This window comes from Stegodyphus dumicola, chromosome 4, assembly GCF_044657685.1.
Source record: "Stegodyphus dumicola isolate Sdum_Otavi_A_Nest chromosome 4, ASM4465768v1".
In the NCBI taxonomy this organism is placed as follows: domain Eukaryota; kingdom Metazoa; phylum Arthropoda; class Arachnida; order Araneae; family Eresidae; genus Stegodyphus; species Stegodyphus dumicola.
Genome location: NC_140771.1, coordinates 31,496,706 through 31,517,695, shown reverse-complemented (window position 1 = coordinate 31,517,695; position 20,990 = coordinate 31,496,706). Strand labels below are relative to the sequence as shown.

Below are 20,990 nucleotides of genomic sequence, written 5' to 3'. Positions count from 1 at the left end.
TACAGCTCCCGACTCCGCTCGGTCGTTCTCGGAACTCCACGTACTCTCGAGACTCTCCACGCTACAACTTGCGATGCACGACGCACAGAGCCCAGTTCCCGACTCTTCGGTTCAGTCGTTCCCAGAGCTCAACACACTCTCTCGACAATGCACTAACCGCGATACACTAAGAGACTCTTTCGATGCACTCGCTGCCCGACTGTCAACTCGATCGACTCCGCACGGACTGTCTAACTCGAGACTAACTATCTCGCACTCCAGCAGGGCTTATATAGCTTTCGACTTGTGTTCGAGAACATTTTGGGTTAAACCGGCAAGAATTCGTTCCAGAAGGTTCTCCATTCGTCCATGGCACATCGCCAATTTTGTCGCCATATGTGGCAACCCTGCCTTCCCTTGTTATTTTATGGCAACCCTAAAACTGCTTTGCGGGGAAGCTATCCCACCCCGCCTGTACATTTCATAACAATACTATTTTGTTAAATAATATCACAAGCCTTCTTCATCTTTTATACAACCCTGATTGGGCTTTGAGCGATTTTTTATTTTTTAAATTATCCCACAAGCTCAAAACCTGCCTCAAAGGACATCATTTTAGGATACATGATAGCGTCTAGGCAGCTGCTACAACATTTCAAATGAAGATTTTTCCCATCATAAAGAAAATTGACGAAAATGCTAAAATTTCGGTATTCGATAGCAGGATGTCTATTTCGGAGCTGATAAACAACAATTAATTACTTATGTGTTCAATTCAAAGTATATATTCTCATTACTTTGGGAAAGACCGTGTATTCATGTGGTGTTTATAATAATCTCTTAAGAAACTACTTTTTTCTCCCAAAATGTGATTTCTTCTAAACCATTTCTTCTGTTCGCAGGTGTATAAAAAGCATCCAATCACGGAATGTCTAGGATTTGATAAAGAACACAGCGTTGTCAGGCTGTTCATGGCTGGTATCTGTGATTATAAAGGTAATATTTTTTCTAAACTTTAAAATTTATTGAAAAAAAGGTACGAAGTTGTAACATTTGTAGCCTCCAAAATTATGACCAATAGGCAACATTGACGCATATATCTTTCTGTAAAAAACTGTTTCACGTATGCTATCTTATAATACGAAAGATTCTTAATTTAATTTGATTGTATTTTATTAAAATTATTTTTTGATATATTAATACTTTTGTACCCTACACTTTGCCTCTGCCATTAAGTTAAAACCCATATAACCTTCTTAATCCGATACTAATACGCATATAGCAGCTAAACATAATTTTAAGGGGACTCATACACCTTAAACCCCTTATGATCTTCGAATATGTTACTGTTGCAAGAATTGAGATATTTTATTTATTTTAAAAGCAATTACTTCCAACTTTTTACAGCTGACTACATAATATAGCTGCTTTGGAAAATAGTAACCAGAAAGTTTGTGTTGCCACAAATATTTTTGTAATTTAATCCTCTTTGTGACAAAATATTTCGCCATGTTTCCACCTTGCGCGCATGATATTTTAAAAATGGCTAATGGTACATACTTAAAATTTAATGGAATTCTTTATATGGGCACTACTTTCTAACTGAACCAACAATCCGATGAATATTTTAATACTGAAAAATTATATGGACGAAAACATTAAAAATTTTGTTAATAAAATACATTTTATAAACTTAACTCAAAATAAAATAAAAATTTAACATGAAATTTTTAGAATTTTAGGTTCACAGTAATTTCCAAATGTTATAAAAGCTATATATTAAATATGGAATTAAATTATGAAACAGAATGTTTGAAACTGTGCGCGCAAGTTGGAAACATGACGAAAAATGTTGTCACAGAGCAGATTAAATTATAAAAATATTTGTGGCAACACAAATTTTCTGATTACTATTTCAGAAAGCAGGTATATTATGTAGTCAGCTGTAAAAAGTTGGTAGTAATTGCTTTTAAAATAAATAAGTTATCCCAATTCTTGCGACAGTCACCTATTCGAACATCTTATGGGTTTTAAGGTGTATGAGTCCCCTTAACAAAAATATCCTTTAGTTCAATAATAATGAAGACTGGAAAGCAATTTTAATGAATAAATCAAAACGCAAACCTCATAATAATGTAAACATTTATTAGCAATATGTATGCTTAATTATCTAATTCAGGTTTCTTTCGCAATAACTGTAATGAAATTCGTTCAGAATTAAAAAAAAAAAAATTGTATTTATGATACTTAAAATGTTTTCTAACCCATATAAGCTACCTTACAAAAACTTACTTAAACATAAACAATAAAAACATTTTTTTTTTTCAGTATTCCTCACAATATTCTATTATTTTTCATGAGTAATTTTCTCTGAGATAAAAAACAAAATTATATCAGTATAAAGTCTGAAAAGGAAAAGTTTCACTGAAATTGATAAATTTATCTTTTAGGTTTTGTATATTCTCTACGCATCGTAGACATGATGAAAATTCTCATATACATGCTGGAACATGATCTGAAAATGGTGCAAGAGAAGAAGAAGGTACGAATATATTTACTTCGTTTTGCTAATAGGATATTATTAATTTTTACTCTTTCTACTTACGTTTAATTTACGCAATCAGGCTGAAAAATATCGCGAAATAAAGGTGAAAGGCCGTTTATGGGCAGTTTATAAAAGAATATTTAATCTAAAATTACAAGAAATAAACATGTTCCAGAAATTTTGGATGATTTATATCTTTTAATTCTGAACAACTTTCTAGTTTCTCACAATTATTTTATTTCCTTTTAAAACCGGCTTTGCTAATGAGACGGACGTTTTCGTTTATAATCACGAGTTTACCAAGGAATGCTGTAATTTTCTTTTGTATTATTTTATCTGTTACTGTACTTTAATTACGTTAGGCAGTAGTGAAAGTTAAAAAAAAAAAAAAAAAAAAGATTTAATCTTCCACGAATTGCAACCACAAGAATTCAAAAGAAACAAGGAAAGAAAAGAGAGAAACTGGTTGAAGAGATTGTTCTTAAGCTTTTATACCTTCAAGAACTGCCTAACTGATACCTTAGGACAGCGTTTTTCAAACACTTTTCAAGTAGGAGCTACCTTTATAAATTGAAATGCTGTACATATCACTTACTCTTATTTCCTCAGAAAGCAATTATTTAGCATTTGTTTCTTCCAGTAATTATGCCTTTTACATACTATTAATTAAAACGAATATCATTTTATACTGGTATTAGTAATTAATGTAACAGAAGAAAACTCACATTTGTTTTAATAATCTAAGGCTGCTAGATTTGGATTATCTTATTAACTAAAAATGAAATAAACGTTGGTACTTAAAATAATGAGACGGATGAACCTGCTGATTCTTGTTTAACTGTCCTATGCTTGGATGTATATCGGTAAGAAGCATCACAATCTCTCTTTTGTTAGAGAGTGAGACTAGACTGGGAAGTCTGTTAAGTAGGATAACCAGTAATTAATATCATAAAATGTCAGTCTTTGGGAAAATGTGATTGACAATTACCACGTCTAATTTCCAAACTCTCAGATTTCCAGCTGTAGTGTCTGTCGTATACGCAGTTAATTTGAATCTTAATTGTTTCTTTTTTGGAAATATAACAGAGCCACAAGGCCAAGCTTCGAAAACCACTTGTAGTCCATGGCAGATAGAGAAACGCTCCTTTAGAGAATTATGACCCTTTCAACGGATTACCTATCATCTTTGATAATGAAAATAGTTTTAACTCTACGGCAGTATATACCAAGTTCATAAGATCCTGAAAATGTTGGGCAATTATTTGCAGGAAAAGATCTTAGTTGTCTTTTGTTTCGCAACAAGATTTCATCTGCATGTACATGTGTATTTATAGTATGTATATAAAATCGCGTAATCTTATTTAGGCTAAGCAAAAAGTTAAATATTACTATCACAGTTACATGTTTGAGTAGAAATAAAATAAGAAAACCTCATCGTTATCAAATAAGTAATGAACATACCCCATATTCAGTTCAGGAGTTGACTTAAACTTTAAAGAGCTTTATCTTGATATAAAATTACTGATACCTACGCATAGATGTTATGCAAACGTCGGCAATCAGGAATGATCAGAGGTTGCTATAAGACATAATTTTATATTTCTTATTAAGAAAATATTAACTGACAGCAGCCAATGATTTGCTGCGTATTAAATTATTACTACATAATGTTACTAATCGACTATTATGAGCCTTGAATACGAACATCATCTTTTACTATTCTGCTTAGTCGCATTTCATTTCTCAGTATAACTGATATGAGAAGGCAAAAAATAAATTAAGCAATTTTGGCTAGTTCTTGGAGAAATAAATGTACTGAAACTGATGCTGCAATCACTAAATGGTATGCAGTTAGATACAGGCTGGTGGACATAACTGGCCTAATACTGACAGAAGTGGGGAAAATGCAAATGTCAGAAATGAGTAATATCTAGTAATAATTTTATACAAAATGCTATGCTGTAAATTATTCACATGCAGTAATTTTTTGAGACTGTCGGTAATCGAATTTCTTTATATCCCAAAATTGAAGAATATTTTGAAGTCATTCTAAGAGAATTGAAAATCCCGCGAAATGTGAAATATCGCCTGGTGTTCAGTTTTTGAATGTGGAAACCTGCTATCAGCTAATCACGTGGAATCTGCGAAATTTATGGACAATACTCTACTTCGAATTCAATGTTGAGAACATGAATGAGCGAAATAATTGAAAGCTGTAATGATATTCATAATGAACAGCTCAGTGTTAGACAATCTTTAAAATTTAGTGATAGCTGCTAACAGAAAAATTAACGAAGATCGGCGTCTCAGAATTTCATTACTTTCTAAGCAATTTCCTAGTATTCTCCTTTATCAAGTTGACAAAAATGGATTGAAAAGTTGTGCTCTAACTACATACTGAAAGACTTCGATGAACATGCGAAATAGTTAGTTGGCGCAGCTCTCATCTTCCAGGTACGATGTCATTAGAAAGATGATGCATTTTTGAGTCACATATCAATAGAAAATGGTATTTTAATTAATCTCCTGCACCTCCAAAAATGAAATGTCAATCCATGGAATGGAGGACTCAAGATCTCCCAAGAAATCGGTGAAACTAAGAAGATCGCTGATACGATGTTTTGGAACCGATATGAAATGTTGCTGATGGAAATCATGCCCCGAGATAAAATAAACTCAAGTCTAACCTCAGACTTTGAAAACATCATGCCAAGTATATTAAAATAACCAGCACGGAATGCTGAAGTTAATAGCCAGTTTCGGCTACACAGCATGCTCTCTCCTTGATAATGTTCAATCGCATAATTCCTTGTTCAAACTCGAGCCCTTTTTGGATCAATAAACTAAAAACCAAATGGATCATCTTTACTACAGTCCAGACTTAACACCAAATCTTTTTTCTCATTTGAAGATACTGTGCATAAATTAAGGATAATTCGGAGTCACGCAGAAATCGAACTCTAATATCACCTGTAAAATCACTACACACATCTTCAAGAATCATATGCAAATTTCAGGAAGTAACCAGATGACACCGATGGTACGTCACAATGACGACAGTGTAAGAGAGTGATATATAAGAAATACAAGCAAAGAAGTAAAATTGTTCGCAGGCGCTTTATAAGCATTTCAGTGCAATAACCGAATAGTTATGACACAAAGGACGCATTTGGATGATTTTTTACGTGGTAGAATTATCGCCCGTCTGCAATGTGGGCGTACCCAACTGGAAGTATCAGACGAACTTGGAATGCCCAGAGTGTCATCTCCAGGCTCTGGCAATGATTCCAAGATGATGGTAATGTGAGTAGACGTTACAGCACAGGTCGCCCCAGAGTTACAACGCCGAATGAGGACTGGTATTCGGCAGTTACTGCCAAAAGAAACAGGCGGAGCACAGCCTCAGACCTGTCTCGTCAGCACTCTTCAGCCACTGGTACGACAATTTCAAGGCAGACCGTGTACAGACGCTTAGGGCGGATTGGTCTATATGCTCGTAGACCTGTCATATGCGTTCCACTTACTGCAACTCACTGTCGCCTGCGGTTAGCCTTGAGTAGAGAGCATGCATTGTGGACACTGCAACAGTGGGCTTGTGTGATGTTTTCCGACGAGTCCAGGTTTAGCTTGCAGTCTGATTCTCGCCGGACTTTCATATGGAGAGCTCCAGGTACCCGTTACCACCAAGAAAACATCATTGAACGACACCGTTACGGTGGTGCAGGAGTGCTCGTTTGGGGTAGAATTATTCTGGGTTCCAGAACAGACCTGCATGTTCAAATTGGAACCATGACAAGCCAAATCTATCGGGACGTCATTCTGGAACAACATGTACGTTTGTTTTGGGGCGCTATGGGCGCACAATTTGTGTTTATGGATGACAACGCCCGTTCTCACCGTGCAAACATCGTAAGCGAATGCCTTCAATCGGAGGATATGACCCGTATGGACTGGCCAGCATTCTCACCGGAATTGAATCCAGTAGAGGCACGCGTGGGACATGCTTGGCCGACGAGTTGCAGCCCGTCAACCTCCTCCTACATGTCTACCGGAACTTCGGAGAGCATTGCTTTTTGAGTGGTGTAATATCCCCCAAGATCAGATCGATAATTTGATATTCAGCATGCCTAGGCGTTGTACGGACTGTATTGCATCGTCTGGGAGACATACAATGTATTAACAATCATACCAACCAAGTAATATTGGTTTTTTGTAAATAGTTTTTTTTTTTTTTTTTTTTGGTAATTTGCTCCAGGGAGAAAAAATCGCTAATTTTTTTAATAATATCAAACATATAGCATCTTTTTTTGCTCTTTACCTTTTGTTTAATACATAAGCTTTACAAATAAGTCAAATTTATTTTGCTTCTAACTCTTCCTTTGCCTGATTTTGCATTATCCTTAATTTATGGACCTGAGTGTAGTTGTCAAACACCGATTCGATGATGAATGAGCAAAAAGTGAAGTGTAACATGAAATGCGCAATGAGTAGGTGGAAATTTTCTACGCGAATAGCAATTCTGTGAAATTTCATGAACTAAGCAGTGACTAGCCCTTGAAACTTGCCTTTCTTTCCATAATAAAATTACTAGTTTAATCATGAGTTTTTTATTCAATATAACCGTGACACTGACATCACTCATCGAAAGTTTATATATATATACATATTTAAACATAAATTTAAACAAATTTAAATTCTTAACAAATACGTATAAAAGTAAAAAAGCAAATTTAAATTCTAAAAAAAGGAAAAAAGCCGAAATAATTTAAAATAATTTTTTAAAAAAATGTGCAAACATGTAAAAGATTTAATTCTCGAACTAATCTACAATACCATTTAAATTCAGAAGCATAAGCAAATCTAGTGCAAAATCTATCCATGAAAATAAATCTACTAATTTAATAAATTAAATTTAAATTAAACAATTTTTAAAAAATGCATATGTGAATGACCGTAGAGTAGGCAGGAGACAGACTTATCAAGGGGAAGTTGCCTCCAAACCTAACTCTCCAATCATTCAATTCGTGTTTCGTCATTCATGCAGGCAAGGGTAAAAATCAAAACCAAAAGTAATTCCAATAAAGTGGTACCCTTAGAAATTAACATTTAAGTATTAACATTTAAGAATTAAAGTTCAAAAAGGAAAATACTTAAGAATTAAAGTTCAAAAAGGAAAATATATATATATATATATATTCAATATGCAACGTTTGAAGAGACTTCATCTATGCTTTTTCGTTCCAGCCTTACTGTTAAACGTAAAAATATCTTCTACAATATATCTAGGCTTCTTTGCAATCATCAAAAAAAGCCTCTTATATTTTTCGAATGTGTATATACTGTGAGATTCTTTACTATTCCTTGTTCCAATGGTTCTTCAATTGCACCATTTGCTTTTCTCTGCACGAAACTCCTATGATGTACGAAGTGACATTTGACAAAATTTATTTTTCTTTCAGAAAATTGTAAAATTAGAGGAGAAAACCACATTCATTTTAGACTTCAATGGCTTCACCTTGAAGCAGTTCTATGACAAATCAGGTAACGTTTTTACTTGTTTAATAATCATAAATTTTAAATGCAATTTAAAATAATATTTAACCGCTGATGATATATCTATAACTATCTATTTATCTACCTCTTTATATACAAAGAGGCTAATTATTACCTATATGCATATACAAAAAAGATATATGTATGTGCAAGATATAAAATATGAAAGATAAATATAAACAAAATTACTAACTTAATTCAAAATAGACTTTTTAATTCCTAATTTCAATTCAAATGTAACACTCCCTGTACATAACTTTAATTTCACTTTAAGAGAGAAAACTTCAAATGATTAATCAAAACTGTGATACTAAAACATTATTATTTTTATTTCCAGTTATAAATGCAGGCATTCAGCTGATTACTATGTACCAAGACAATTACCCAGAGACTCTGAAAGCAGCTTATCTCATAAATGGTAAAGCTTTTAAAACTTTTATTGTTAATTTATATTTGTTATTATTATATGTATTTGTTAAATTGCCAACCTTCTAAATATCCCACTTGACAGACTATATTTAAACACAAGGAAGTAAAATACGATTGCCAAGAGCACCAAAAAAATCAATTAAGTCAAAAAATAAAATTTCTACGTTCTATTTCAAAAAAGGATATTAAGATTGCTAAAATATTCTTTTACCACTATTGTAAGTTTCTATCATTACACCTTTTGCTATTTTGAATTAATACATTGATTGTTTGCATACAGCTAACTTCCTATCGTACGAAAAACTCAACTAATTAAAAGCTCTGACATAGAACATCTAACAAGCACCATATGATTTATACAAGTATTATCTCTAATAACACTGGGTATTTTCATATTGTTTTGTCACTCAGAAATGCTGGCACAAATCTTGGCGAATATGCCAATTATTGAGCAGCTAAAAATCTTTGAAATTTATCAAAATAGCTGCAAATAAAGACTCATCTTTCTCAAGTTGATGCCACATAAATTCAAACGAACAAGAATCTACTATATGCTGTTGTGCAATTCCCTAGTATTTTTTAATTTTCTATTTTACCGACCGCCATATTAGCCTTTTGATGGATTGTGTATGAGCACCAGATTTCAGAGGAGCTACGTTGCATCCATAATTTTAATTTTAAAATGTTACAATCCTGAAGGTCTTAATTCTTCAGTTTCACAGGTCTTCGAGTAATCAGGAATAATTATGCTTTTGGCTTAGCGGCTTTCAAAAGGCTGCCGTGAGCAGTCGAGCGCTAAAATCGCTAACTGCTGGTAATTCGATTGAGGTTTAAATTCTTGCTGAATGGGTTCGTGGTTTAGCTTATGTGTGACGTGAATACGATCCACTTTCCCTTAAAAAATAATTTCTGAAGATGTCCCTTCCTTAGGCAGATATCCCTCATGCGCTTTATCATAATCTAAATAATCCAATTCACTCATTTAAAATGTCCTTCAATTAAGTGTCGCTCTTTTTAGGCAAATAGCACTTATGTGTTTTTCCAAAATTCAAATCGATGCGAATATTTAGTCGCCTATGTGGAACTTCTGCAATGAAACACTCTCTGGTCCCCTACCAAATGCATAAAACAACTATTGCTCGAGAAGCATGCTTTTTGAATTTTGCATCTTTTAAAAGAACTTTTGCCGCTTTCCTTTACTCTGCTAGGCTTCCTATTCTTTTGATTGTCTGATTAGATAATTAGGAAGGGAAATTTCTCAAAAGTACGTGTTCCAATTAACAATTACCTTGTTTGCTAATCCAATTGCTCTTTTCTCCATACAGTAAATATTAATTCTCTGGGCGCATCTGTAAATGAATTTGAGTACAGTCAGAAATGTAATTTTGGATACATCCAACAATATTCCTTTACGAATGGATATTTGTTGGCAGCAAATCTTTACGGAATTTTTCTTTATATACATCGACCGAATCCCATATCTCCGATATATGCAATGGAAATATTCTATCGCGTATATTGTTTCGTAAAAGGCAAGTCCTAAATTTTATCGATTTTTAACAAGCAGAACGAAAAAGAAAACGTGTGATCTAATGGTTGCTTAAATTCTCTGCAACATAAAAGAAAAAAAGTGTTTACTTTTAATCTAAAAGGCATTATTATAAAAAAATACAAGCATAAGATTTTTAAGGTGAATATCCAACATGTTTTTTTATACGTGATACAGAATGTAGAAAGTATATTTAAAATGTTCGTATGAAATGCTTGTTCTTATTTAAAATGCTTCATGCCAGGAAAACAACTGCTCATAAATACGCATGCTTTCAAAAAAACTTTCGAAGAGGAAATATTCATATAGCAAATTTTCTTCGAATAGATACAGCTGATAGAAATTCACTAAGTAAAATTTTCTTTATGCTCTATATTTCATCCAGCCATACATTATAGTTTACTTCATAAAAATGGTAGCTCATTTACAGAAACCTGCTCGGAAAGGTAAAGAAAGAAGTCTTTATTAGGATGCCCAGTATATGCACATTTGCTGTTCTATGCAAAACAGTTTGTAATTTAAGGAAAACAACCTTGATGAAGCTGAAGGCACCTTATAACCGAGGCATAATACAAATAGAATTTTAGTTTGCTGCTCTGATTATTAAGCCAAATGAAAATTCTATCTCACTTAGCAAGTGTTTGATTTGTATGAAATAATTACAAGACATACACCATCCTTTTCTCATCTATGTGAGTTATGCTCGAATATTTCGGGTTGTACTCTATTCACAAAGACGGCATATGCATAAAAGTTTTTAAATACCATTTTGATACTTATATATATATATTAAACATTTATCTATTGCGAACACTAAGTAAAATTGCCTTATTATTATAAACTTTGTAGTTATTACAGAAATGACATAATATATATGTACTAAAGTTTCAATTAATATAATTTAATTTGTTCCATTTTTACTTTTCAGTTCCATCTTACTTCAGTTGGATCTTCAATTTGTTCAAGCCCTTTCTGAATGCAGTCACTTTGAGTAAAATAAAAATATATCGCACAGGTAAGCATTAAGAAATAACTTCTTATAAAATGGAATGCCGGTATTTGAATATAATCTTGCATAACTGTTGGAAATAAAATGGATTTCCTAAGACTTCTCACCTCTCATGTTTAAAAATTCTATAAACTTAGTTTTAAATTTTTCGCAGTGCATAATTTCTGTTACAATTTTTTTAATACTTAAAAATACTGTAGTAGTGAAAACAATCTGAAAGTCTTTCCGAATCATAATCAGACTTTTAGCCATTATAACAACATTTTCAGTAGTCTTGTAATGCACTAATATGTAAAAAAAGAAAAATATATATTGTTGCATTCTACGGGTTCGTGGATTTGGAGTAACTGACGATAAAACACTTGATGAAGAATCAAAATACAATTTATTTGCCAGTAATTACACAGGAGAGTTCCAAAGACACGTTTATAGTCTTCGAAAAACTACGATTAGCACGCTGAAACAATCAGCAAAACAACCAAAGAATATATAATATTAAGAAGGAAAACTTCTTCGCACCAGTAGTGGCTCCGTCCCAACGGAAACAGCCGCGCATGCGCGAAATATCTATTGCCCAATGTTCAAAGCTGGCGTCGAAGTTCGAAGGGCACGTTCATCGAGAGTTCATAACGAATATCGTTTTAAATTTCTTTAAACTTTAAAGAAAAAAAATATTTTTTCGCGCAAGTAAATTAATGGGTTTTCATCCGCAGAGAACCCGTTGGCGCTTCGGGAAAGAACCCGTTGGCGCCGTTGCATTTTTACTCGCCAAGCTCGCGTTTCATCGGCGATGAGCCGAGCCGTAAACGTGATATTTTGTGGACGTGATTTTTAGTGCATGTAAATTCAAGTTAGCAGACAAAACAATATATTTAGCATATGGTAGTAAAAATTCACAGATAATAAGCATGTATATGTAAAACTAACTGGTTAAACGTCATATACTAAATAAATTTGTATTAAATTCAAGTTAGCACAGAAAAGAATATATTAAGTATAAGACAATATATAAGCATTTATAACGGAAATAAAAATTCATTTGAAAAATATAAATTAGTATTAATGTACTGAAATTAACCAGTTAACCGTGATAAACGAAAAAAATTTGTCTTAAATTCCAGTTAATACAGAAAACAATATATTCCTTACAACAGCTGTAGTTTGCTAATTTTGATGACCATAGTGATGCATCAAACTATTCCGTCATCTTAGATAATCAATAATATTTTTTATTTCAATTTAATCATCTATTTATGTCACACCAGCCATCCTCTGAAAGGTTATTGTTAGAAAAGCATTAACAATATATTGTTAAAATTTAAGCCAAAAAATTGATTTATTCTCATTTTAGATGACAATAAACAATAATAAAAATAAAAGCATTACTTAGTTATTTAAATTGCTGGTTCTTAGAGCTATTAATAATTAAGAACACAACGTGAACAGCCGTGTTACAAATTAGCATTCACCCCTCCCGCCGTACTTTCTTCCTTTCATCCCGAACCGAGAACCGGCATCTATCTACCAAAATATTTCTATCCATTCGTTGTTAACAAATTCAGAAAAAATAATATTAAATAAGAGAAGAATAATATAAAGCTGCAAATGCGAACAACGACAGTGATAATTCAACGAAATGAATCCAAGAGGAATGGTTGCAAACTTCGAACAAGCGAATAGGATAAATCCGCTGGGTTACCAGGTTTGAACTATTATCGCCAAAGTTGGCGATGTTTACATTTACCGGGTTCTCTGCGGAAGTGCTTCCAAATTAATTAATGGATTAGTTATTTTGAGCCAAAAAAAAAAAAAAAAATATGGAAATACGACTTTAAGTTATCGCGAAAAGTCTATTAAAATATAAAGCAGAAACGTTTTGTCAAAGAACGTTTCTTCTTAACACGTGTTCCTTAATTTCCTGTACGCATCGAAGATGGAAAAATTTTCGTCGCCAAGTCCCTTGGCGAATTTTCCCTTCGCTTTCTAGCGACGTAATAGCAAACTGATTTACATTACGTCTATGGAAACTTTCCTTCTTTACATAGACGTTCTTTGATACAACCTTCAGGATATAACAGTGAAGACAGCTTCACAGCAAAACACTGAAGTACAGCTCCCGATTCGGTTTGGTCACTCTCAAGCTAATCTCTAAACTCAAAATAATACTATTGAACTCAACGTACTACTCAAGATACTCTTCTCCGCATACAGGCTGGGTATATATAGCTTTAAGCTACCGAGAACATTCTCGAGGAAAACCGCTAAGAATGCGTTCTAGAATGTTCTCGCGATGCCTTTGGCATATCGCCGATTTCGTCGCCAAATGGTCAATTTCGCTACAAATCTGGCAACCCTGCCTTTCGGTTGCTACTTTCTAGCAATCATACGCCCGATTTGCGGGGAAGCTACCTTACCGCAGCTGGTCATTTCACAATATATATCAGCTTACAGAGATTGATATTTGAGTAGGTTTACTATCAAATTACACCTGAAAGAAGGAATATTGTTATCGTTTAACATAACTTGTCTTGGCAAAATAAAAATCCGTAAACGCACCGATGGACAAAAGAGCAGCAGACAGAATTTAATAGCAAGTCTTGCCATTGTGCAAAAGATAAATCTTTTATCTTTCACATGTCCGTGCACACAGCAAATTCTCAAGTGCTGCCATTCGATAAAGCATATACTCTTTAATTTGCCTTTCAAATTTAATGAATCCTTTATTGATTAATAAACAGCAACTTAAGAGGAATAAGTGTTTTTCTTCAATAATAAAAATTTTTATTTTGTTTTCTATGAATGTATATATTGATATAAACTATAATGCATTTAATTTATAATATACCCAACTTATAACTTTTATTATCATTTGCATTTTGCTGTAATTAATAAAAGATGAGTATTAATATGACTGTGTGAAATGCAAGATGCTTAATTTATCTTTCACAATCTCAGAATACTGCAATCCAGCAGAGCATTAGAGCTGTAATTTATCTTTTGAATTTAAACAGTTTCTTACTGATTAACAAACTAAGAGATTTAAAAGCAAAAAATTACCTTTTTTAAACCTTTCTTACTTTTTTTTTTAATAACGCACCTTAAAATTTATTTGATTTTCAATGTATCTAATTGATAATCTCTAGAACTATTTTCAGTGTTGTTATAGACTGTAATCCAAAATCTATGTATTGCGATTTTCTTATTTGTTAATATTTAATTTGTAGATGAATGGCAAGACGAACTCTTTCAAATTATGGACCCGAAATTAGTTCCAGCTTTTATGGGAGGAAAATTAACAGATCCCGATGGAAATCCAAAATGTACAACACTTGTAAGTTGAAAAATTAATCATAAGATTAGTTTTATTTAATTTGTATTGAAATTTTCTGCTGCTGCATTCAAATTCAGCAGAAATATTTAAAAATTTCAGAAATGAGACTGAGATTTAGAATGCAAGTAAATGTATTTTATTCATGGTTACTTGCAACTCAATATATTTGAACACCATTTACTATTTTGATCTATACAATAATTTACTTCCATAGACCACACTATATTAGAATTACTTTAACAAAGAAGATCAATTGCTTTAATAATTAATGAAATGAAACTGGTGCAGCAAAAAAAGCTTTTGTGTAATTCAAAAGATGACAGAAAAACTGCATTTAACAGTTAAAGTTCATTATTTATACATAATTATCATTTGCATAATATAGTTCGAAGGTTATGAAAAAAATTAATAAGGACCTATATCTAAATTAATCTATTGTTGGGACCCCATTAAATCTATTATAGGGTGAATTGCAATATATTTTTAATATATGAACAATAGAACATAATATAGGTTTTTCAGTATTTTTTTCATGCCTAGAAAATATTCTGCCATATCCGAATAATTGATTGGCATTGTATATGTTATGTATTAGATTAATGAAAAATGAAAATTTTCAATACTGTAATAAAATCTATAATTTCATTCTGCAATGATATTAAAATTTTAATTCGTAGACTGACAGGTATTATGTGCTTATTTTTATCAGATCAACTGGAATTCGAAGATTCCGCCTTCTTTCTACCTAAAACAGAGCCAGCAAAATGGTGGAGCTGATGATCCATCTATGAAGTCTGTCACTGTTCAACAGAGGTCAACATTTGAGGTACCAGTAGAAGTAAAAGTGTCTGGAACCATCTTGAAGTGGGTCTTCAAAACGAAAGAGTACAATATCCGTTTTGGTTTGTTTTTCAAACCAAATGGAAAGAAATCTCACACAGAAGAGATCATCCCAATTGGAAGTGTTGACTGCCAGGTGCTACCAGAAGAAAATGAGCTCATATGTGAAAAAGAAGGGACCTGTAAGTACTGTGTTTAGCAATTCATGCTTGCCAACATTTATTTTTGAAATTTTATTAGAACAATATTGCGTGTTATTATTTTAATGCCTAGACATACATGCACACATAGAATGTTTAAAAAGGTGCTCCAAGGCTATATATACTCTTTTAAATACTGATCTGGAACGTGTCAAAAGTTTTTTATGGGTCTCCTAAACAGCAAAATCCCAGTTAGTAAAATACCATGGTAATAGATGTAGACAAGGGCCCTATATAGAAGATCCAGTGATCACTTTAGTCATTTATTTTGTCAAAAATTTGTTCTTCGGTAAAAAGTAATAGACATGTAAAAACTCTGAAACTTCCAGACATGCTTGGAATAAGCAAAGAAAACTGTAAGTTAACCTTAATTGAAAATCTGAAAATGAGGAATGTTTGTGCTCCACTTGTGCCTCAGATTTTCACAGAACAGGAAAAAGAAAGGAAAGGCTGCTGTAAAAATTTGCTGACTACTGCAGGAGTAGATAACAATTTCTTAAAGTGAGAGAGAGATGAGACTTGGCGTCTACAGTACGACTCAGAAACAAAAAGACAAAGTGCATGACGAAAAAGACTGTCTTCTCCACTACAAAAAAGCAGGGATGTCAAAATTAAAGATTGAGGTTGTACTGATTGTATTTTCAGATTATAAAGGACTTATTCATCATGAAATTATCCTGAAAATGAATCTATTAATCAATATTTTTACATGGATCTGCTTTTTCGATTAAGAAATATAATAAGACGAATTAGGAAGGAAATTTTTTATTCTGAGCAATGGTTTCTTTTACATGATACTGCTAGGCCCCATACAGCAATGAAATGAAAATGGTGCAGCAAAAAAAAGCTTTGTGTAATTCAAAAAATGATGGAAAAACTGCATTCAACAGTTAAAGTTATTATTTATACATAAATATCATTTGCATAATATAGTTCGAAGGTCATGAAAAAATAATAAGGACCTATATCTAAATTAATCTATTGTAAGGACCTCATTAAATCTATTATAGGGTGAATTGCAATATATATTTAATATATGAATAACAGAACATTTCCTTCCTAATTCGCAAATTAGGAAGGAAATGTTCTGTTATTCATATATTAAATATTTATTCCTAATTCACAAATTAGGAATATTTCCTTCCTAATTCACAAATTAGGAAGGAAATTTTTTATTCTGGGCAATGGTTTCTTTTACATGATGCTACTAGGCCCCATACAGCACTATTTTACTAAGCATCCACTTGCAGTGATAAATCAACCACCATATTCTCCCAACTTATTGCCAGCTGATTTTTTCTTTTTACAGAACTTAAGATGACCGTGAAAGGACAGATTTAAAAACGTCTCAGATATGAAAGCAAATGTTATGCATATTCTGTGAACCCTTAGTCCCAACACCTAAAAACCATGTTTCAATGAATCAAAGAAACACTGGAAAAATTGTGTAGACTGCTCTGGTGATTATTTTGAAGGATCTAAATTTATTTTAAGGTTAAAAATATTTTTTAATGTAAAAGAAATTGTCCAGTTACTTTATGGGTGCACTTTTTTATATAAGATCTTATTTTGGTTACTATAATTTGATTAAGTTTGGGTTTTCCATGCAATAGGTATTCAAAAAATAAGTTTTAAATACGAAAAAAAAATTCAATCCCTCACCATTATAATGAAAATATTGCAGAAATGAATTTGATCAATTCATAAACTTTCAGAAAATTTTCCTTCTACATCACTGAGAAATAGTTCAACATTTATTAGAATCACTGTCTTAACATTATTCTTCATCCAAATATTGTATAAGTAACTTTCTTCACCTGAATTATAATATTAGTAGCATTATAGTCAAGAGTTTGAAAAAAAAATGAAAATAATTTTTGAATTTTCAATCCTTTATTGGCTTCAGTATTTTTTGTTACTTTTAATAAGACTTAAAATAATATGCTTGATGTATTCAACAAGCATATTATTATTTCACAGTCATTACATTCATTATTATGAATGCCACCTTATTTAGATGCATGCATATTTTTTAGTATATTTATACGAATTTTCAAGTGAGATTTAATCCTCAGCATTATCTAACATTCACTATTGTGAGCATGCTGAAGTAAGAATCACATTTCTTTTTATCTTTTCAGATATTCTACATTTTGACAATTCATACAGTTGGCTGACAGCAAAACAACTTATGTACAAAGTTGAAACTGAAGCACCTGATGCAAATGAAACCAACAATAACTGATATTTAATAATCTGAATATAGACATCTATGTATAAATACCTGTAAATAAAACTTAATACTTTCATTAAATCACAAAATGGGTTTTGTTTAATTTCTAAAAAGGCTGCATATAAAAAATAATGGCAAATGATTAATTCCAAAACTCCAAGATATATTCATATGAACCTTATTAGAAAATATAAAGTAATAAGCACACAAAATAAATTAACTTACAATGTAAACCTCGGAAAAGAATCATGGTTAGCTAACACAATAACTGCTAACTGTTGGCTTACAAGAATATTTTTTATTTTGTGCACATTTAACAAGGAATCTGATGAGAGTTGTTTTTGTGTCCTTTTAAGGATTTCAGGACGTGATTCGTGGTGTAGATCAATTAGTTCATTGGAGCTCAGCTCTTGATAATGTTCCTCACCAAGCTTTTAAATATTGCTGCCCTGATTCACCTCCAGTTCCATAAACCTCCCCAAAGGTATAATTTTAATGACTAGTACGGTCCTTGTTCATGAGCAAACCCAAGACTTGTCCAAGAATGCAATCAGATTATAGTTTTTTTTTCAAAGCATATTTAAAGGCATTTTAGGCAACCCTACCACAGACTTCATCATGATAAAAAAGTGATGTTTCCAAAACTCTTAGAATATAATGCTTTGTTTCTTTGCTTTCCCAGTCTTACAGCAAGAAAGATAGCACCACCATTGTTCAGCTGTGATCACATGGCACTCAACAGACAAAATGCATATAATGGCTCACATTTGTTTTGTAACCTAGAAACTACTTCCTTTGTAAACAAACTGAGCAAATAAACTACACATTGTTGTATGTTTTGTTGGTTTATGCAGCCTTACCTCTAAAAAAGAATTTTTTTTTTTTTTTTTTTTTTTTTTAACCTCAAAGTTTAGCAGTGTATTACTTTGAAGAGTTGACCCCTTTTATTAATTAAAAGGTAAAAATTATTCTGAATGCAGACAGTGTACAGTTCAAAATTTTGCAATCAATAATATTGTAAAACATTTAGTAATGAATTATACTTATCCCATTTATGGTAAAAAATGGCACTTTTTGCCAAATGTTAAGAAATACAGCTAAATAAAATTTTTCATGCTAATGAATAACAAACTTTATAATATTGAAGTTAATGAAATGTTCACATTTCTGATACTATTTGTATGAAAGGTGTCTTGAGTTGGAAACAATTGATTTTCAAAGGGGTTTTGAGATTCATTGCAGAATTAACACTCAGGGACTTTTAAAAACATCATTTTTAAAATTATCTACACCTTAATTCTCATTAACAAAGACTGGCAGTAATGATTTACAAGATCATGAATTTGACCTGTAAGAAATTACAGGTAGCTTGCATTGCAGGCAGAGGATTTTAAGGACTTTTTGACAGTGAAAACACTTTTTTTATTTATTATATTGTGTCTTTAAGCATAATACTAACATTCCTTAAGTTCACCTAACCTCCATCTGTCAGTGACAGTGACAATGTTAAGCAGCTTTTACTGCTGAAAACTTAACTGAATATATACTCAGACTTCAACTTATGAGAAATTAATGCATAAATGATTGATATTTTTATCATCTTTACAGATTAAAAAAATTAAATTACTTCTTGTAAATTACATGCGTATTTAAACAGATATTTTCGTTTGATTATTCAAGCACAAATATCACTAAATTTGTTTCTGGTGTGACCATTTTAAGTCACAAATAATCATATGAAGGGAAAAACAAAATCCATAAACCAAGTTTATGAGGTTTTTGAGATTCCAGGTTCTATACAAAAATAAAAAATTTAAATTTTACATGGAGACAAGAAATATGCATAGAATCACGATCAAAAATCGAAGAATCTTTTTCTGTAACAGTTCTTCATTTGCCTACATTTTTACACTTTCATTTGCCTACATTTTACTACAAATGCTGCAAGCTTTTTCATACTTAACTTTGACTAAAATGCAGTTCAACTATTTTTGATGACATTAAAAGTTCTTTCACTTGCTACATTTGAATGAGGTATTATTATTAAAGCTGTATCATAATATGTAATCTTTTAATTTTGCAACTTCTCTCTATGCTGTATAAATACGCAAATCTGGGATTTCTTTTAAATTACTTATTTGATCAAAATATTTTTCGTCAGTAATGGATAGAAAAGTATCCAGCCTGAAATAAAAGGATAAAAATGAAAATTTACTTAAGTTACTGTCAGCAACTTCCATGTTTTAAAAATGGATCATTTGCAGAAAATTTAACTATCATATAACAAGCACACAGTTAAAAAAAAAATACGTTTTTAAAATTTCCTGCAAAAACCATATATTTTCTTTTGGCTTATTACACTTTTGAAATGGAACAGTTGTCAGATTGGCTTCTACCTTTTCAGAAATTCCTAATCTAAAAGAAAAATTCATTATAAGTTCTGAGTTTTTCTCAATTTATATCTACAAAGAGCTTGTTGCAAAGTAATGAATGCAGTTATAAACAAAGAGTATAATCGGAAATAATAAATATAATTTGGCAATAGGTGGCAAACATTAATAAAAGCATCCCAATGTCCAATATTCTCGTTAAAAGGGGAAAAAAAAAGGCATCTTATATTGTCATATTTTAAAAATTTATGAAATTTTGCATTCTGTCCCAAACTGATCAAGTTTATTTTTTTGGAAATTTTCTTCAAGTAAAAAAATACAAGCCTGTTAATGTTTTTATTTCTCTCCCTCTAATTAATTTTTCAGTAGTTCTTTTTGCATATCGAAGAAGTGACATGGACAATGTTGAATGAACAGTTAGTTGATGTATTTTGATAAATGATTCTATGTCTTTAATATTCTGAGTTATGTATAGTTTATCCCAGAGTATTTTTCATTTGTTACGTTCTCACTATGGCCACGTCCTTCGGAAATTAATTGTCTCCGCTTGATTTTCGGATGACAAAATTAGTAAAAAAAGGGTGGGGAGGGAGAGTATATTAGAAAGACTTAACCTACATTAGAATAAGAATACGTAGAAATATTAGCATTACAATATCTAATAGATATCTTCATTTCTATTCCCCTGCATAACTTGAACCCAGTCTATTATACAACTGACTTAGGAAATAGTATACTGAACGCCAGTCTGTTTTCTGTACTGTGACTGGTCGGTTCCTTTATAAGCCTGCCATAAACTTCAACAATTAGAAGGGAAAATGAAATTGGGATGATCTTTACTAGTAGTTTGTGAGGGTTTGACTTTGTACGATGAAAACAATCACTATGTGGATGAATCCATTTTAAAATTTAGGAGAGCTCATTCTCTGAAC

At 31.9% G+C, this 20,990-nt stretch overlaps 1 protein-coding gene across 14 annotated transcripts in view; it reads left to right on the top strand.

Moving 5' to 3' along the window:
• Window positions 1–17,757, top strand: part of LOC118196381 (SEC14-like protein 2) — a 208,552-nt gene extending 190,795 nt beyond the window's left edge. For all 14 annotated transcript variants that reach the window (XM_085814681.1, XM_085814680.1, XM_085814679.1 and 11 more), the window contains exons 6-13: window positions 882–975; window positions 2,430–2,521; window positions 7,984–8,065; window positions 8,415–8,495; window positions 10,984–11,070; window positions 14,289–14,395; window positions 15,105–15,417; window positions 17,577–17,757. In XM_085814681.1, the coding sequence (XP_085670807.1) occupies window positions 882–975; window positions 2,430–2,521; window positions 7,984–8,065; window positions 8,415–8,495; window positions 10,984–11,070; window positions 14,289–14,395; window positions 15,105–15,417; window positions 17,577–17,680 (960 nt within the window). In that variant the 3' untranslated portion in view covers window positions 17,681–17,757. The remainder of the gene's footprint in view (window positions 1–881; window positions 976–2,429; window positions 2,522–7,983; window positions 8,066–8,414; window positions 8,496–10,983; window positions 11,071–14,288; window positions 14,396–15,104; window positions 15,418–17,576) is intronic.
• The last annotated feature ends 3,233 nt before the right edge of the window (window positions 17,758–20,990 follow it).